This window comes from Caretta caretta, chromosome 23, assembly GCF_965140235.1.
Source record: "Caretta caretta isolate rCarCar2 chromosome 23, rCarCar1.hap1, whole genome shotgun sequence".
NCBI lineage: Eukaryota > Metazoa > Chordata > Testudines > Cheloniidae > Caretta > Caretta caretta.
Genome location: NC_134228.1, coordinates 4,663,777 through 4,681,394, shown reverse-complemented (window position 1 = coordinate 4,681,394; position 17,618 = coordinate 4,663,777). Strand labels below are relative to the sequence as shown.

Here is a 17,618-nt window from a genome sequence, read left to right as displayed (position 1 = left end):
CTGTGTTAACAAGCTCTATTCTACTCTTTGTTCCTGTTGACTAATACACCTTCTGTTTTATATGCTGGCTGAGAGTCATGGCTGACTGTGGAGTTGGGGTGCAGGGTCCCCCTGGCTTCCCTCAGGGTACCAGCCAAGTGGACCCCACTACTGGAAGTGCATGGGGGTGCTGAATGCCCTGAGGCCAAACCCAGGATGGCTTTAGCCTAAAAGACTTCATGGCACACTACACCAGAGTCTTGTCTGGTTTCATACAGAGCAATTCCAGAGCACCGGGCCTGTGACTCTGTGACAATATTATCCATCAACACTGTAAAACAAAAAAACCTGAATTCTGCCAAGCCTGGTGCTCAGATGCTTTTGGGGTGGGTGCCCTAAATTCCTAAAGCCTCTAAAGGAAAGAGATCGGGAAAGGACCATTTGTTAACATAATTTTATTAAACACAAAAATATTCACTGGTTACCTTCCTGCACAGACAGCCAGGCCCACCATGGAACCAATTTCTGGGGGCGTGGGGGGGTGGGGGGGAATGTCACAGGTAATGTGGATGATTCTTCTACAGAAGCAGCACAACCATGGTTCGAAGGCTTTTTAGCAAGAATTCTTCTCCCCACCAGTCAGCCCAAGAGGAGTTCTCCAGGGCAGGTTTAGCTGCTTGTGCTATGCATTGGGAGCGGGATTGAAAAGGGACTCTATAAAAGCTTCTCCTGGCCAGAGTCATGAGTCCAAAATACAGGGCCAGGATTCATGGGTTCTATTCCCAGATCCAGCACTGGCTTGCTATGTAACCTTGGACCCGTCCTTGCTCCATGCCCCTCTTAAGTAAAGAAAGGGTTAAAAACAGTGACCCATCTCCGATGTTATGCATGAGGATTAACTGGTTAATATTGGCCTAGTGCTTTGTAGACAGAAGGGTGGATGACCCTCTTCTGTCACTTCTGACTTAACAATAGTGTGAGATTGGAATCCTGCCCAGTTGATCTGTGGAAACATGAATCCACAGGCCTCTACCCCCAGCCTCTGCCCATGCCTCACTCCCCATGCCCTGCTGCAAGGGATAGCACATGAGAGAGCTCCCTGGACTGTGCTACCTTCATGGGGCCATCATCCTGGTTCCACTGTGGCTGGGGACACAGCAGATGGGGCAAGTTTTGCTCTTAATGCTCCAGTACAGGTAGGAAAGTCACAGAGCATGTGCTCCATGCGCTAACATGTGCCCTAAACCCATTTTGCAGATGAGGCAATGGAGATCCAGAAAGAAGGAGCAAGTTGCTCAAAACCACAACAAGTCAGGGACAGCGCTAGGAATAGATCCCAGACATTCTGATTCCCGGTCTCCTGCTGTACTAACCAGACAAAACTACTGTGACATCCAGTGTCTAAAGATCCACTGTGTTGACATGCATGAGCCCCAAATCCCTGAGACACACTATAGTGCCTCATTCACATTGCTAATTGTTCCATAGCCAGCATATTGCTTTGTCCGTGACATGTCATTGACAGTGCAGAGAGGTAGAAAGATGGGGAAAGTTCAGATCTTGCTTCCAGTCTTGTACAGGACTCAGATTTCTCTCTTCTCCCGAAGCTCTTCCCTGGAGATGTTCAAAGACAGCCTGCTCCCTCTAGCCACGTTCTCTCTTAAGCCAGACACATTCTTCTGAGCCTCCTGCCTGACATATAATGGGACCGAGGATGCAACAGAAGGGGATGAACTTGGCTGGGGAAGAACTCCAAGGAAATATATGCTAAAGAGCGTCCACTCGCCAAGGCTCATGCTGAGGGCTTCTTTGATTTCATTGTTGTCACTGTAAACCAGGGCACGGCCATTTAGATTATGGTCCCTCAGTCTCTGTTGGTACTGCAGGACGTTTTCTTCCTTAAAGCCAACTGTTTCCATCTGGAAGAGAAGAGGAAGCTTCCATTAGCGCCATACATATATTTGAAATGTTCACAACACATTCTTAGGAAGATTCCGTGACGGCTCCAGAGAGGAACCTGTGTCAGCTCGTTCAGATTCTAGCAAACAAGATGTGCCAGCCAGCAGGTTGTGGGACTATCAATAGTATCTGGAAAATCCCTCTTGTGTATGCTGGAATACTACTGGAGGTACCACCGATCAAGTCGGTATGACAAGTACAGTCGATCAGGCAACTAAGGGGGAAGGTCACAGTGTGGTGTACTGAGGAGTGTGTTGGAATTGCAAGCTATCACTTTAAGAGCGAGGGGGTTTCCTGGTCCTGCTTGCAGACTAGAGGGCTCTGTAGGGAAGCATGCAGAATCAACCTGCAGTGGGGTGAGTTGGGCCTTGCTACCTTAGGGAGCAGCCTGCTTTGTCTCCTCTGTTTATTGGTTCTTGTGTGTTATTCTGGATTCTAAGAAATAAAGTGGTGTTACGTTACAACCTTCCAGCAAGAGTATTTATGTTTTTATCTCATATCTCTGTGTGCATGCTGTGAACATAAGAGATAGCTAAGAATCTTCCATAGTCCTAAAACAGACATAAGTCATTTCAGAGAGTAAAGGAGGAACCCCTTGGAGATCCAGCCAAGGGCTTTGGGGTCACAGGAAAGAGCTCCAAGGATCAGAGTTGTTGTTCCAACAAGAAATTTCCTGGCCCATTTCAAGCATGTACCAAGTCAGGAGCGTCTAGAGTTCCCTAAAAGTACGGGGGGGGCCCTCACCATTCCTTCCCCCGAGGCCCTGCCTCCGTGCCACCCCTTCTCCCCTTGCCCTCACACCACCCATTCCCCTGTGGCCCCATCCCCACACCACCTCTTCCCGTTGATACCCTGTTCTCCACTCACTCATCCCTGCCCCCTCCTCCTGCTGCTCACCCCTTAAAAGTGATGGGGCTCTGGCCCCTTGCCCCCCCAGAGGATAACAGTCAATCCTAAACCCTGAGTCCAGCCCTGCGTCAACAAAAATGTTCTGTAGCACACATATGGTTTGCTTTTGCAAATGCACCGGTTAGATGGGATAGTTTTCTCCCAGCTCCGGTGCCCGTCGCCCTCATCTCCCTCTCAGCATGAGGAGCAGCTGTCACGCGGCTTGCTATTTAGTAGCATGGGGACAGTCTACCTCCTGCTGACTCTGCGGGGTGGCAGGAAGCATGAGAGTCACCTACCTCTCTGCAGATATCATCCACCGTCATACCCAGCAGGGTGCATGTCGTGAGCCTGTTGAACTTCTTTGTCCGCTTCAGGCTGTGACTGCCACGTTGCAGCTCCATCTGCCTTTTCAAGGACAGGTCTAAGTTGACCGTGTAGGGCAAGTAGAAGATGGCCTCCTCCACCCGAAACCTGCTGCTCAAGAAGTTGTGGAAGAGCTCAGGATCCTGGTCCAGTTCCAGAAGCTTTTCCATCTGGCCTTTAAGCATGTCCAGCTCCTCCATGTACTTCTCGTAGACCTCCCACAGAAACATGTCAGGGGGGAGTGGGCTTCCTTGGCAGCAGGCCAGGCTGCTTCTCTGCTCCTCATCCTCGATGCACTGCAAGACCCAGCTCAGACGGCATGGCCACTGGTTGGCAAGGAGCACCCAGTCCACCACCTTCTTTGGACACACCTTGTCCTTGGGGACGTTATTTGCCATGATCCTGATGGTGATGGTGATGGTGTTCACGATCCGCCGCATTTGCACCACATTGTCTGTCATGTATTCCTTCAAGGAGTCATCCAGGAGGTAGTCAAATGCTTCTTGAATGAGGTCTTTGGCTCTGATGCCCTTCCCATAGCCGCCAGTTCCTGGTTCCTGGGTTCTGAGGTCTCTGACAATGAGAGGTATCTGTCTGTCATCTGCACCTGGATTCTCTGCTTCATGGTTGGCAGAATCGTAGCAAGGGACTGAGAGAAATTTGGAGTTAGCTTCCATCTTGGGATCCTGCTGGAAGCCTACCTCCTCCTCTAGGTCTCTCTCTTGCCACTTCCGGCGCTCGGTGATGTCCCTGATCAGCCTCATCTTGGTGACACAGTCCATCCGAGGGACAGAGAAGGGCAGGGTGACAGTGCGATTTAAGAACTCGTAGCCATTGTTGGCCATGCCCTTCATGTACAAGGAGCTTTCCACGCAGTCGACAATGATGCTCGGGTCAACAGCCAGGATGGAGATGAATGGGGCATTGTAATCCGAGAGGAGGATGTTCATGGCATCCAGGACGCCGACCACCTTGTCAGGGCTGCACCTGTCCAAGTGGGTGATCTCTAGCACCACCTGCAGCTTCCGCCGCTGGAAAATTTCCATGAAGTGAAGGAACCTGGTGACTGTCCTCACTTCGCTTTTCACACAGCTCATGAAGCCCAGCTGAGCGCTGAGATCCGTCCGATTCATCTGTCTCTCCAGCTGGGTCTTCTGGGTGATGATGACGTTTCGTACCACCATGATGGCGACCCGAATGGCAGCGGCCGCAGAGACGCCAACAGCCGTCACCCCGATGCCCTCCACGACAGCTATTGCGTCTCCCGAGGCATCCCCAATGGGGATCCCAACCACTAGGAGGAGAACGCCCACCCCAATAGCTACCACGGTCACAAGGATCACAGCAGCCCACAGGGGGAGGCAGAGGTACTTCTTGCTAACCCATTCCTGATCCCCTGGTCTCTCGATGATGCCACATTTCCTGCCTACGGCCCTGTAAATGCTCACAGGTAGGAGACCAAAGTGGCTTTCAATGCCATCACACAGTGTGGTGATGAGGCCTGCCCACAGATGGTCGCTGCCCGCATACTCCCAGGCACTGAAATGGATGAAGACATGCTGGACATTCTTTCTCTGCTTCTGCTGCTCTGTCAGGACCGGCCGGTAGAAGATCATGAGAAACAGGAGCTTGAGCAGATCCCAGCCAGAGCTTCCACGCTGCTTTTTCCCGTTCCGCCGAAATTCCTGCTGGTCTTTCTTTGTTGATTCGCTAACCATGTACTCTGCCGTAAGAGAGGAAGGCATACATTAGACACCGGGCAGCACCTTAAATCTTTCCTCCTCGAGGATCTTCCAGATTGACAATCCATCCCTCCCAGGGAGCGTTCAAGAATGGGATAAGGTTGTAATCCCCATCCTCTCCCATCCCTTCCCCTCCTTATGTTCCCCAGGGCAGCACTCACGCTGGATTTTCTGTAAGAGCAGGTTTTTGCAGTGTCCCCATGGTGCATAAAACCCGACAGTCACTGGTGTGGGCACACTGTAAAGGGCCTTTGTTAAGGCGAAGCAGTAGACGTCCTCCTTGGTCTGGAACTCTGCAACAGAGACAAGGGAAAACACGAAGATCAGCCTCACCGAGAGCATCAGTGGTGGATGCTGGATTACTCCCGTTCTTTTCCTTGTGAATTTTTAATACCTGGCAAAGGTCCAAGACCCACCATGATCCTGGCCTCTGCACTGAGATTCCCATTAATTGGGCCACTTAGGGTATGTCTATGCTGGAACTGGAGGTGGGATTTCCAACTCTGGTAGACATACTCACGCTAGTTCTGAGCGAGCCAGCGTGCTAAAAATAGCAGTGTCTAGCTGCCACATGTGTGATCCCATCTGAAACCCTCTTAGATAGGTTTCAGAGTAGCAGCCGTGTTATTCTGTATCTGCAAAAAGAAAAGGAGTACTTGTGGCACCTTAGAGACTAACCAATTTATTTGAGCATGAGCATCCGATGAAGTGAGCTGTAGCTCTCAAAAGCTTATGCTCAAATAAATTGGTTAGTCTCTAAGGTGCCACTAGTACTCCTTTCCTCTTAGATATGTTCTTGGGGCAGCTAGCCCTCCTGCCTCCCACACTAATGTAGCTGCAGTGGAGGAAACCACAGAAAACCCTGGAAATGAGGAGTAAATTTTTAACTGGGAGAATAATTAGCCACTGGAACAATTGACTAAGGGTTGTGGTGGATTTTCCATCCCAGACAATTTTTAAACCAAGACTGGATGTTTGTCTAAAAGATCTGCTCTGGGAATTATATTGGAGAAGTTGTCCAGCCTGTTCTATGCAGAAGGTCAGACTAGGTGATCACAACGGTCCCTTCTGGCCTGGGAATCTATGAAATCCCTGGTGTGGGGGGGAAATGGGGGACAATGGTATGGGGGTGGGGGACATGGGAAACGCACAGAGCCCCTGGCATTGGGGGATTGATAGGGGGAGTTTCAGGAAGTCCCAAAATAGTGGGGGATGGGAGGATGGCAGGGTGGGGGGAAGGGAGAAATGGAGGGATATGCAAAGAGACCCTGGCGTGGCCAATAGAAGCAACAAAGTGTTATTTAAGTTGTTATTTTATTAATAAACTTGCACCTTGCTATGTCAGGAAGAAAGACAACTTTACTCCAAAGGGATTTATGCAAATAGCGGAAAGAGACCTGATGAGAAAATAACACTCATCGAAGCATCTGTTGCAGAACACTTGGCATCTTGAGGGCACCATTTTCCTATTAAAGTTTTAGGAGGAGATTAGCGCCCATCTCTGCCTTGGAAAATTTCCCCAGCAGCAGTCCTTGGATGCAATTTGGATGTTGCATGCTGTCTTCTTGTGGGACAGCAGGTGATGCTGTTGCCAGTGCATGCTGCACGGCCACTAGATCTGGCGGCCAGTGCTTTCAGATTGAGTGTAGCTGCTGAGCTGTAGCTGCTAAGGATGCAGCTGGTTAAAAGACGAATTGACCGAACATAGAATCATAGAATATCAGGGATGGAAGGGACCTCAGGAGGTATCTAGTCCAACCCCCTGCTCAAAGCAGGACCCATCCCCAGTTTCCCCCCAGATCCCTAAATGGCCCCCTCAAGGATTGAACTCAAAACCCTGGGTTTAGCAGGCCAATGCTCAAACCACTGAGCTATCCCTCCCCGTCCCCCCACTGTCACAATCAGGTCCGGCCGGTCTTGTCCAGCTGAAGCTCCAGCAAGGGACTCATCCAAAACGGGTGGTTTCCACTCAAGGACAAGGTGACACTGCTGTCCTGGGAGCGAAGGCCGGGGTTGTCAGGCCCTAAATCCCACATCCCGGCCATCGCCGCCCTGTGTCCCTCGGTGGCATCCGTGGAGCAGAGGGACTCCTGGGCATGAGGACAGATACGGCCCGCCAGCCCTTGGCATCTCTGCGATGCCGTCACCATGGCCTGCTGGTGTAGGATTGGGCCTGGTACAAGGTTTGAGGCCTGAGCCAGAGGCTGTGAACCAAAGTCAGGCCACATAGTACAGCAGATGCTTACGAGTTCTCTGTCCAGGACATGAACTTGGCAAAGTTGTTGCTAGAGCACTAGGCTCTAGGTATTTACGGAAATATAGGCCAGCTAATACAAATACATCCCAATCGAGTACAAGATAAGATGGTTTGACAAAATAATGCATAGAAATTACGGTGGGTCATCAGCTGAACGTGAGCTTCCAGTGCAGCACCGAGGCTAAAAAAGCTAATGGGATCCTAGGACGTATCAGGAGAATCTTGAGCAGGAGTAAAGGCAGAGGTGGAAGTGGGCCAGTGCGGGCTGGTACAGCGTACCGGTAAGAACCAGCCACCAGTACTGGCCCACACGTGGCCAACGCTAAAGCACCGCTTCACGTCGTTGCCCCTTTTGCTCCCCCGGGTCCAGCAGCGCTACTGGACCCGACCATTGGGGCCGCCAGTGGGGGGCGGGGAGCAAAAGGGGCAGCTGCCCTGGGCGGGCCTGGCAAGTTAAAAGGGTCCCGGAGCTCCTGGCTGCTGCCACAGCAGCCAGGAGCCCTGGGCCCTTCAAATCCCCACCAGAGCCCTGGGGCTCCCGGCTGCCGCTGCCACAAATGGGGCCCCTGAATGGCCGGCTGAGGGAGTCTGGTTCCCAGCCCTGCCCCTTCCGCCCAAGGTCCCAACCCTTCTGGGGGCCAGAGCCGCCCCCACACCTTGCCCAGGGGGGACCCAGCATACCAGTAAGTCCCTCTACTTACTTTCAGCCTGAGTAAAGAGGTCATTTTACCTCTATATTTGGCACTATTCCACCACTGCTGGAAACCTGTGTCCAGGTCTGGTGCACACAATTCAAGAAGGACGCTGATAAATTGGAGAGGGGTCAGAGAAGCACCATGAGAATGTAGTGTGACAAAGTTCCTTCTCTGCTTTGGTGGGTCCTGCGCTTTCTGGCAGATTTGCTCACCTCAGAGGTCCATGGCAGCCCTCAATTTGGCCACTTTTGCTAGTGGGCTCAAACCTGCCATTCACTCAGCTAACCTCATCACTGGCCAGCATGGGGGAAAGGGAGAACAATCTCTGCTGTCCCACCTAGTGGGTCGGGGACAGGCCAGATCCCTTTCCAAATTAGACCTTCCCTTCTGGTGTTGCTCACAGACCAGGTCAACGCCTTCTGTGTCAGATAGGGAGTTGGGAGGATGAGTTGGGGGGGGAATCTGAGCCCGCCCTCTACTCCGGGTTCCAGCCCAGGGCCCCGTGGAATGCAGCTGTCTACACCGTCTCCTGTAACAGCTGTGTGACAGCTACAACTCCCTGGGCCACTTCCCCATGGCCTCCCCCTAGCACCTTCTTTATCCTCACTGCAGGACCTTCCTCCTGAAGCCTGATCACACTTGTACTCCTCAGTCCTCCAGCAGCACGCCTTCTCACTCCCAGCTCCTTGCGCGCCCCCTCACTAACTGAAGTGAGGTCCTTTTTAAACCAGGTGCCCTGATTAGCCAGCCTGCCTTAATTGGTTCTAGTAGCTTCCTAATTGACTCCAGGTGTCCTAATTAGCCTGCCTGCCTTAATTGGATCTAGTAAGTTCCTGATTGTTCTGGAACAGCTCCTGTTATCTTACCCAGGGAAAAGGGATCTGCTTATTCTGGGGCTAATGTATCTACCATCTATCACTCTCCTGTAGCCATCTGGCCCGACCCTGTCATAGTAGGGTTAGAAAACCTGCCCGATAGATTGAGCTCCTTGAGTCACTCACTATTACCTTAACAAAGAGAAGGTGAAGGGGTGACATGATCCCAGGCTATCAGTACCTCCCTGGACAAGAAATATTTAATTTAATAATGGGCTCTTCAATCTTACAAAGAAAGGTCTAACATGATCCAATGGCTGGAAGTTGAGGCTAGACAAATTCAGACTGAAAATAAGGCATACATTTTTAACGGTGAGAGTAATTAACCATTAGCACAATTTACTAAGGGTCATGGTGGATTCTCCGACAACCACTGACCATTTTAAAATCAAGATGGGATGTTTTTCTGGAGAAATCTGCTCTAGGAACGGTTTTGAGGCAGGTTTCTGGCCTGTGCTGCACAGGTGGTCGGACTAGATGATCAGAGTGGTCCCTTCTGGCCTTAGGATCTATGAATCTATGCGGTGGCTTCACTTCGATAGTTACACTAGCTTTGATATGGGGCAGCTACATCTACCCGGGCTGCAATCACACCTCCTGACTGCAGTGTAGACAGATGCTGAGAGGCAGCTGAGCTTCATGAGACGTCTCGGAAGCCCATAGTTTTCAGAATATCTTAAAACGCAATCATCTACCCAGTGAAAACCGGCGTAAGGAGGTTTAAAACAAACATAAGGAATTACATATTCACTCAACCCACTCATGAACCTGTGGAACTCATTGCCAGGGGATGTTGTGAAGGCCAAACATGTAACTGCGTTCAAAAAGAATGAGGTAAATCCATGGAGGATAGGTCCATCAATGGCTATTAGTCAAGATGGTCAGGAACATAACCCCATGTTCCGGGTGTCCCTAAGCCTCCAACTGTCAGAGGGATCACTCAGTAATTGCCCTGGTCTGTCATTCCCTCTGAAGCATCTGGCACCAGTTGCTGTTGGAAGACAGGATATGGGGCTAGATGGATCATCGATCTGACCCAGTATGGCTGTTCTTATGTTCTTAATCTGCCCCTGCCCCCCCCCCCCCCACACGTCTCATGCTGGTCTCTAACAAACACTGAGCTTGGTCTCAGGAGAGCTGGGTTCTATTCCTGCCTCTCCCACAGGGTGACCTTTGATGAGTCTCTTTATCTCAGTTTCCCCATCTGTAAAATGGGAACAATGATACTGATTCTCCTTTTTAAAGTGCTTTGAGATCTACAAATAATAGCAAGGGATTATTATTAACTATTCAAACACTGGCTAGCCAGATAAACCAGCCCGTTCCTCTTTGAATCGTATACAATTCTTGATCTCAGCGACAAAAGTCAGACACCTGGGGAAGTGACATGGGGAATAAAGGCCACTATTTGTGGTCATCTTCCTGGCAGAAATCCCACTGAATGGGAGCCATCTACCCACATTACCAGGAATAACAAGGCTCCAAAACTCCAGCTGCCAAGCTGTTTAGCCATCTCGTTCAGGCCAGCCGCCCAGTGATTCTCCCAGATTTTCAGGGCATCTTTGGGCATGTATTTAAATAGAGGCAGCCCCACACTCAGCCCTTCTTTATCCATCCCCTTTCCCTCCATTTGCACGCAACCTTCAAATAGCCAAAGGTTCCCCTTTTCCCTCCCTCCTTGGTTAAACAAGCTGATTAAACAGCAAGAGGCGAGGGAGTGATAAGTGCCAGCAGGCGGAGTCACTCGGCTTTCAGGATTACAGGGCCAAGTAACTCCGCTTTTGAAACTGTGCCAGCCACAATCGCACCTAAGGGAAGGGCTAGAACAAGAAACCAGGCCCCATTCCTGCAGGATATTGGGGCTCCCCCCCAGGCAGATGGTCTCTCCTAGCTGCTGCTCTCCCAGGATAGAATCCTGTCTCTCCCCTCCCCAAGGCAGGCACAGAGCCTTCACCCGCTTGCTGCCCCGTAGCCTGCTGTCTGACGGCAAAGCAAGGCCCATAATAACCCAACAACGCAGTCCCTGGCATCTGACCCTTTGAAGGCAGATCAGTAGCCCTCTATGGAGGGCTATCTCCAGGCCTTGCCTCCTTACTGGAAACACCCATTTCTACAGATGCTAACCTTTGCTTTAAATATATATTTATCCATATTAAAGCACCCAGATCTCATGACTAAAAAGGAGACTTCCCAATGGGGCCCTATGCAGTGCTGTCTGCCTGCGACACGTAGCTCCAAGAGGAGCGAGCAGCCCTCGTTCGGGGTAGCGATATTAGCTCTGATGATGATGTTATTGTTAACAGCATTGCCAGTGATTACTTGTATTATTTGTAGCATCTTAAGGCACCCAATGAAGGATCGGGGGGGGGGGGGCGGGCGCTGTGCTGGGTGCTTACATACACGAAGAGCTTAACGTCTAGGTAAATACCTATCCCACCACCAACCGTATCAGGAGAAATAGCCAGATATTCTGGGATCAAGGGCAGGACTGGAAATGTCGCAGGTCTCAAGTCCTTTCACTTCCCCACCCCAGATCACAATGAGTCATGGTGGCTTCCAGCCATTCTCAGATCAATACAGCTGCCTCCCTGATAACCAGGGCTGGTTATCAGGTCACATGGACCTGGCTTCGGCAGACCAACTCTCCATGCCTGATGTGGAGCTGAGACCCAAGGACTCTGTCCATAACTAGCCAGCTGATTACCTTGGGCATGGGAGACCATCGCACTGGGAATTCCTGGGGGCATTCAAGGGCTGAAGATGCTTGACTAGATCAGCCAGCTAGGGAGGAAAAAAAAATAAACAGAATGCAGAGGAATTACCAAGAGATCTGAAGATCAGCAAGATGCCTTCATAGGCCGTTCTCCTGTAAAGCTTCTCTAAGACAGAGCAGGTGAAGCTAACCTGAGCTATTCCAGCAGCAGCAGCTAGGATGGGCTGTGAGAGGAGAGACAGCCAGTGTATCTGCAGCCTAGCAGGTATCAGATCTTAAGGAGGACACAGAGGTTTCAAAACCTGGCTCCACCAGCTCATAGAATCATAGCAAAGTAGGACTGGAAGGGACCTCAAGAGGTCATCTAGTCCATGCCCTGCACCGAGGCAGGACTAAGTATTATCTGGACCATCCCGGAGAGGTGTTTGTCAAACCTGCTCTTAAAAACGTCCAGTGATGGGGATTCCACAACCTCCCTAGGCAATTTATTCCAGTGCTTAACCACCCTGAGAGTTAGGAAGTTTTTCCTAATGTCCAACCTAACTCAGAACAACTCTGCCTCCACAATCTCAGGGCTGTCCTCAAAGCTGAGCTATTCCTGGCCTTTGTCACCCTTCTCTGCTGCCCACCTCGGTCACAGCTGCATCTGCCCTAGAGCTGGTCATACCTCGGAATTTCCACCCCGTTTCCTTTCATCCCAAATCGGAAGAAAAAAGATGAAATTGTGAAGATTTCCTGCAGAATGAAATTTGCGAAGAATGGTTTTGGAACCACTTGATCAAAGCGGTTCTCTTTGAATATCACATTTCATAACGCTCCATACATATATGGTGAAATGCAATGCTTCAACTTCTTATCATGTATAAGCCCAAAGGGCTTTGATTATTTTTCATTTCAAATAGAATATATTCTGTAATGTTTAATAATGTTTCGTTTAGAGTATACGCTGAGATGAAGCCCTTCGGCTTATAATACATATGCCCAAAGTGCTTCATCCCAATGTGTTATAATAAAGTCGAAATGATCAAAGCGCTTTCATAACTTTGCATCAAAATTGGTTGAAACTAACATGAGCCCCACAAACACCTTGACTGGTGGAATCTGCATCCAGCTGACTGGCCACTACTAACATCACCTGCATTTTCAGCTCATCTTGCTTGAGCTATTGCATGTCCCTCCTCAGTGGCTATCCTGAGTCCCCGCTGCCACTCTCTGACCACATCAGCCCCAATCCAGACACACCTCCCCGGCTCCCGATTGCCTTCAGGATCCAGTCGGCAAACTTGGCCTCGGCTCCAGCATCTCCTACTGTCTGGAATGGCTTCCTTGGGTCTCATCAACTCTCCTTTCCGTTTCTTTCAGCTCTCAGATGCAGACACCACAAAATCTCCTTTGCGTCTTAATTTCTCTGTCGCTTGGCTATTCGCTGCCTCACGCATGCTATGAATCAATATTTATTGAGCACGAGCAGTGCGTTCACGCTTCTACACAATCCATGTCCCTACACACTTGTGACCTAAACAAACGCTGCAGCACTTTCCAGCTGCAGATCTCAAAGCACCTGCCCCAGGTGGTTAAATCTTGCTTGCCTGCCTTTTGCAGACAGGGAAAGGGAGACCCAAAAAGACCTCCCCAAGGTCACACGGTTTGCGAGTGCAGGACTGGGAAGACCTGACATGCAACCCTGTGCCTTATTCACCAGGTCACAGGAGACCTTATACCCAATCCCATACCTGATCCACTAGACCGTACTGCTGGCCTCTAAGTTAGCCACAGAGCTTGGAAACAGATGATTTAGAGGTTGGGGCTAGCTACAGAGAAGAGGATATAAAGTTTATGGCACATTAATCCTCTCCCCCCCCACCCCCCGCGCGCACACACACACAATCCCTCTCAAATCAGGACACAAAACCCATGAGAAATACTCCCAGAGCAGAGATGAAAACAGCACTCACCTGTAGCACAGCCTTCAAGGAAGGACAAAGCAAAATCTGAGCTCAAAGACTCCAGCCCAGCTTGGCACCCTCTCTGAACTTTGTCCCTTACTTCCGAGATAACAGAACAAAGGCTGCTTGGGGCCTTTTATGCTCCTGATCAGGTTTCGAGCAGTGAACTCAGATCTCCAAAGCGGTCTGTGCTTAGAGCCTGGCAGAGCCCTGGCAGGTTGTGGCAGGCAGGAGTATAGGTCATCCCTCCCACCCAGAATCACATCCCCCCAAAACACTTGGATTTGCTTCCTACACCATCCCCATGTCTCTGTTAGAGCCTAGTTTCTCAGCCAGCAATTCCAAGCCATTGCCAGGACAGGCTGATCCACGCCACGGGGACAAACCCGCCACCGTTACCATGGGCTTAGTCTACTTGGCAAAGTTTTACTGGCATAGCTTTGTTGGCTAGGGAGTGTGAAAAACCCCACACACCCAGCCAACATAGCGAGGCCGGCAAGACCTCCAGGGTAGCCACGACTCTGCAAACAGAGGAAAGCGTCTGTCGGCTTAGCTCAGGTCGTCCGTTAACGCTGGCAGAGCACCTTCCGGCAGCAGTCTCCAGTAGGGGGCGCTGCTGGTAGAATTATATCGGCCAAGGCTCTGTAGTGTAGACGAGCCCATAGCTAGGCCCCAGGTCTCAACACAGAATGATTCTGCTCTCTTCTATTCTTCAGGGCTTTGTCCAGCCTAGTGTAAACATCCCAAGCAACCACATTCCCTCCCCTTTCCCTTGGGAAGACCATTCCTCAGCTACAGCTATGCTATAAACCCTCTATGGCAGGGCATTAACTGGCCCCCAGCTGTGGGGGTTGGCAAGGTCCTTTCCCTAGAGGCAGGTTATTCCTTAGTAGAGGCTCCTCGCACCTTCTTCTGAAGCTCTGCCAGAGAGAGGCTGCTAGACTGGCCATAGGAATTGCGCTCGCACACTGGACCAATGGTTCCCTTGGGTCTGTTTGCAGAAGTACATTTAAATAACGTCCCTCACGTGTTGTGAGTTAATGCCCAAGGCTCACAACTCCCTAGTAGGAGAAGTTTTACAGATTGGGAAACTGAGGCAGGGAGCGCCGTGTCTTCCCCAGACTCAGGCAGCGAGCCAGAAATGGAAACCCAGAGTGGTAGGGTTTCCCCACACCACCCCAATCAAACCCCAGCCCTGCTTGAGCTGGATAAATGCAGGCACCTGATCTAAACTGGCCATCGGGTTTATTTACCTGTTCCGTGCACTCAGCTAGCCCACAGGCAGCTAAACCTGCCAAGCAATCAGTTTCAAGCCAGGGAAGCATGGCTGCTCAGCTGCAGTTGAGGAGCCTGGAAAAGCAGGTGAATGAACCCTCCCTGCCTGTAGCCCTGAGCTCAGAAATTTCCCCTACCTTTATAAGCAGAAGCTGCACATACCGGTCCCCCCGCCCCCAACCACCACACACACACTTTGGGACTGGTGAAGGGCATGAGAGCTGTCTGTGATACTTAATCTGACCCATCTGTCTGTCTGATTCTTCCTGGGTTGCTTGCTATAGGATTGCAAAGGATTCATTCAAACAGGGGCCAGATTGCACATCAGCAAGAAAGGGGAGCGTCGTTTCAGTTACCCCCATTTTCCAGTATTTAAAGGACAGTGCAGAAAAGCAACTGCTTTGAAATCTATCTCCGACCCCCCTGGAGAGCCGGACAAACCCGGCTCCAGGGGACGACAAAGGACTTGGCAGGTTTTATAAAAAGAGGCAAAGTTGGTGCAACAGTGGTCCCAGACCCCAGAGATGGGAAGGCTCTGGGATGAGACTGACCCATGTGAAGACCTTTGATGGGGTGAAAAACCCTTTTCTCTGGCTATGCCTTATTCCCACCGATAAGCACAAAGGAAACTTTGTTTTGAAAAGGCCGTTCGTTCGGGGCACTGCATCCACCCAAGGGAAGTCTTGGAGGGAGGGCCTGCTGAGCAATCAGAGGTGGGCAAGACACTGTAGCCCTGACCCCCATCTGAGAGTAGTGGAACGACATGATTCCACCCAGGGGAGGTGAAAGCAGGAGGCCTGACAACTGGGAGGTTGCGCTCGGAAATCAGGCCAGGGTCCAACGTGCAGGCAGGGCGGTGAACCGTGGCATGCACATTCAAGTCATAACAAGATCGGCGAGACGGTTCAGGTGGAGAAACACAATCGCAGCACCTTAGAGAGAAGCTGCTTCAGACACAAACCCCTTCAATAAGGTGACATCGTCCTGGGGTGTATTAAGAGAAGTGGCAGATGTCAGACATGGGAGGTAATTGTCCTGCTCAGCTGGAGCACAGTGTCCAGTTCTGGGTGTCACACTTTAGGAAAGACGTGGACAAATTGGAGATATCCCAGAGGAGAGCAACAAAAAGGATCCAAGTTTCAAAGACCTGATCTAAGAGAGTCGTCAAATATGTTCATGGCTGTTATAAAGAGGCTGGTGACCAACCGTTCTCCATGTCCACTGAAGGCAGGACAAGACGTAATGGGCTTTATCTGCAGCAAGGGAGACTTAGGTGAGATGTTAGGGAAAACTTTCTAACTCTCAGAGGAGTGAAGCTCTGGAACAGGCTCCCAAGGGAGGTTTTGGGATCCCCGTCATTGGAGGTTTTTAAGACCAGGCTGGACAAACACCTTTCAGGGCTGGCCTGGGTTTACTTGGCCTTGCCTCAGCGCAGGGGGCTTGACGTGATGATTTCTCCAGGTCCCTTCCAGCCCGACATTGCTATGATTTTTAGGGGCTGCAGCGGAGTCTAGCCATAGCATGGACTGTAAATGCCAAAGGACTCGGAGGATCGGCACATTTGAGAACCAAAGCGATTTGCTCTTTCAGAGAATCAAGCCACCAGCGGCAGCAATATCATCTTCAAGGCACCAGGCAGTCACGGCACCTGCCAAGCTGAGGATACACACATCACCAGCTCCATGACACCGGGGGCCTGGGTTCAGCTCCCTTGAATGTTTCCACACTGCGGGATGGTGCGTCCTTTGGATAAGGAGCAGATCTATAAATAAGGCCAGCCCTACGCTACTAACTGTTGCCACTCTCAGCATGGCAATTGGGGAGTGGGGTTTTTGGTTTTTTGCAAGAACCCCAGTGTAGACGCAGTTATACCGGCAGAAAAGTGACACTGCAAAATTGGAGTGGGTGCAGCGAAGAGCCATCAAAGTAATTCAAGGGCCGGAGAAAACCCCTGATGATGAGAGCATGGATCGCAGTGTCGCAGTACCTCCGTGAGGAGAAAAGAGCACGTCCTAGAGCAGGGGTGGGCAAACGTTTTGGCCCGAGGGCCACATCAGGGTTGCAAAACTGTATGGAGGGCCGGGTAGGGAAGGCTGTGCCTTGCAAACAGCTCCCTATCTGCCCCCTCCCACTTCCCGCCCCCCCTTAGAACTCCCGACCCATCCAACCTCCCCTGCTCCTTGTTCCCTGACTGCCCCTTCCCAGGACCCCCTGCCCCTAACCACGCCTCCCAGGACCCCACTCCCTATCCAACCTCCCCTGCTCCCTATCCCCTGACTGCCCCAACCCCTATCCACACCCCCACCCCCTGACAGCCCCCCCAGGACTCCTACACCTATCCAACCCCCTGTTTCCCATCCCCTGTCTGCCCCCCCCAGAACCTCCACCCCATCCAACCACCCTGCTTCCTGTCCCCTGACTGTCCCCCGGGACCCCCTGCCCCTTATCCACTCCCCCCCCCCCACCATACCGCTCAAAGCACCAGGACTGGCAGCCGCGCCGTGCCACAGTCTAGAGCACCAGGGCAGGCCGGCGGCTCTCGCAGACGCACCTCCCGGCAGGAGCTCGCAGCCCCACTGCCCAGAGTGCTGGCGGCCTGAGGCTGTGGGGGACGGGGGACAGCAGGGGAGCAGCCGGGGGCTCAAGGGCCAGGCAGGACGGTCCCGCAGGCCGTAGTTTGCCCACCTCTGTCCTAAAGGGTTCTTTCAGCTAGAGAAAGACAGAACAAGACCCGATGGCTGGACACTGAAACCGGACAAATCCAAGTTAGGAATAAGGTGCAATTTCTTATCACTGGAACCATCCTCCAAGGGAAATGCTGGATTCTCCATCCAAGGACCAGGGGCCCTTTTAGAAGATGGTTTAGTCCAACACAAGTTATTGGGCTCAGCACAGGGGTAATTAGGTGACATCTTATGGCTTG

The 17,618-nt window shown here is 51.3% G+C and overlaps 1 protein-coding gene across 2 annotated transcripts; it reads right to left on the bottom strand.

The window, feature by feature from the left end:
- Positions 1–419: 419 nt before the first annotated feature.
- On the bottom strand, positions 420–13,529 carry LOC125628369 (NTPase KAP family P-loop domain-containing protein 1-like). 2 transcript variants are annotated; one of them, XM_048833355.2, is made up of 5 exons: positions 13,430–13,500; positions 11,466–11,542; positions 5,096–5,227; positions 3,126–4,915; positions 420–1,898 (listed from the first exon to the last, which is right to left on the bottom strand). In XM_048833355.2, the coding sequence occupies exons 2-5, from the start codon at positions 11,506–11,508 to the stop codon at positions 1,563–1,565; spliced, it is 2,301 nt and encodes a 766-aa protein (XP_048689312.1). In that variant the 5' UTR covers positions 11,509–11,542; positions 13,430–13,500; the 3' UTR covers positions 420–1,562. The 2 variants fall into 2 exon arrangements, with proteins under 2 accessions (XP_048689312.1, XP_048689313.1); XM_048833356.2 differs by lacking the exon at positions 11,466–11,542 and having other exon boundaries at positions 13,430–13,529.
- Positions 13,530–17,618: the final 4,089 nt, after the last annotated feature.

Bases quoted from the DNA above. Each gene is read 5' to 3' on its own strand.
- LOC125628369 (XM_048833355.2), bottom strand. From the start codon at position 11,508: ATGCCCCCAGGAATTCCCAGTGCGATGGTCTCCCATGCCCAAG. The intron at 5,228-11,465 runs GTAATCAGCTGG...TCTCTGTTGCAG, and splicing joins GATGGTCTCCCATGCCCAAG to AGTTCCAGACCAAGGAGGAC. The intron at 4,916-5,095 runs GTGAGTGCTGCC...CTCTTACGGCAG, and splicing joins GCTCTTACAGAAAATCCAGC to AGTACATGGTTAGCGAATCA.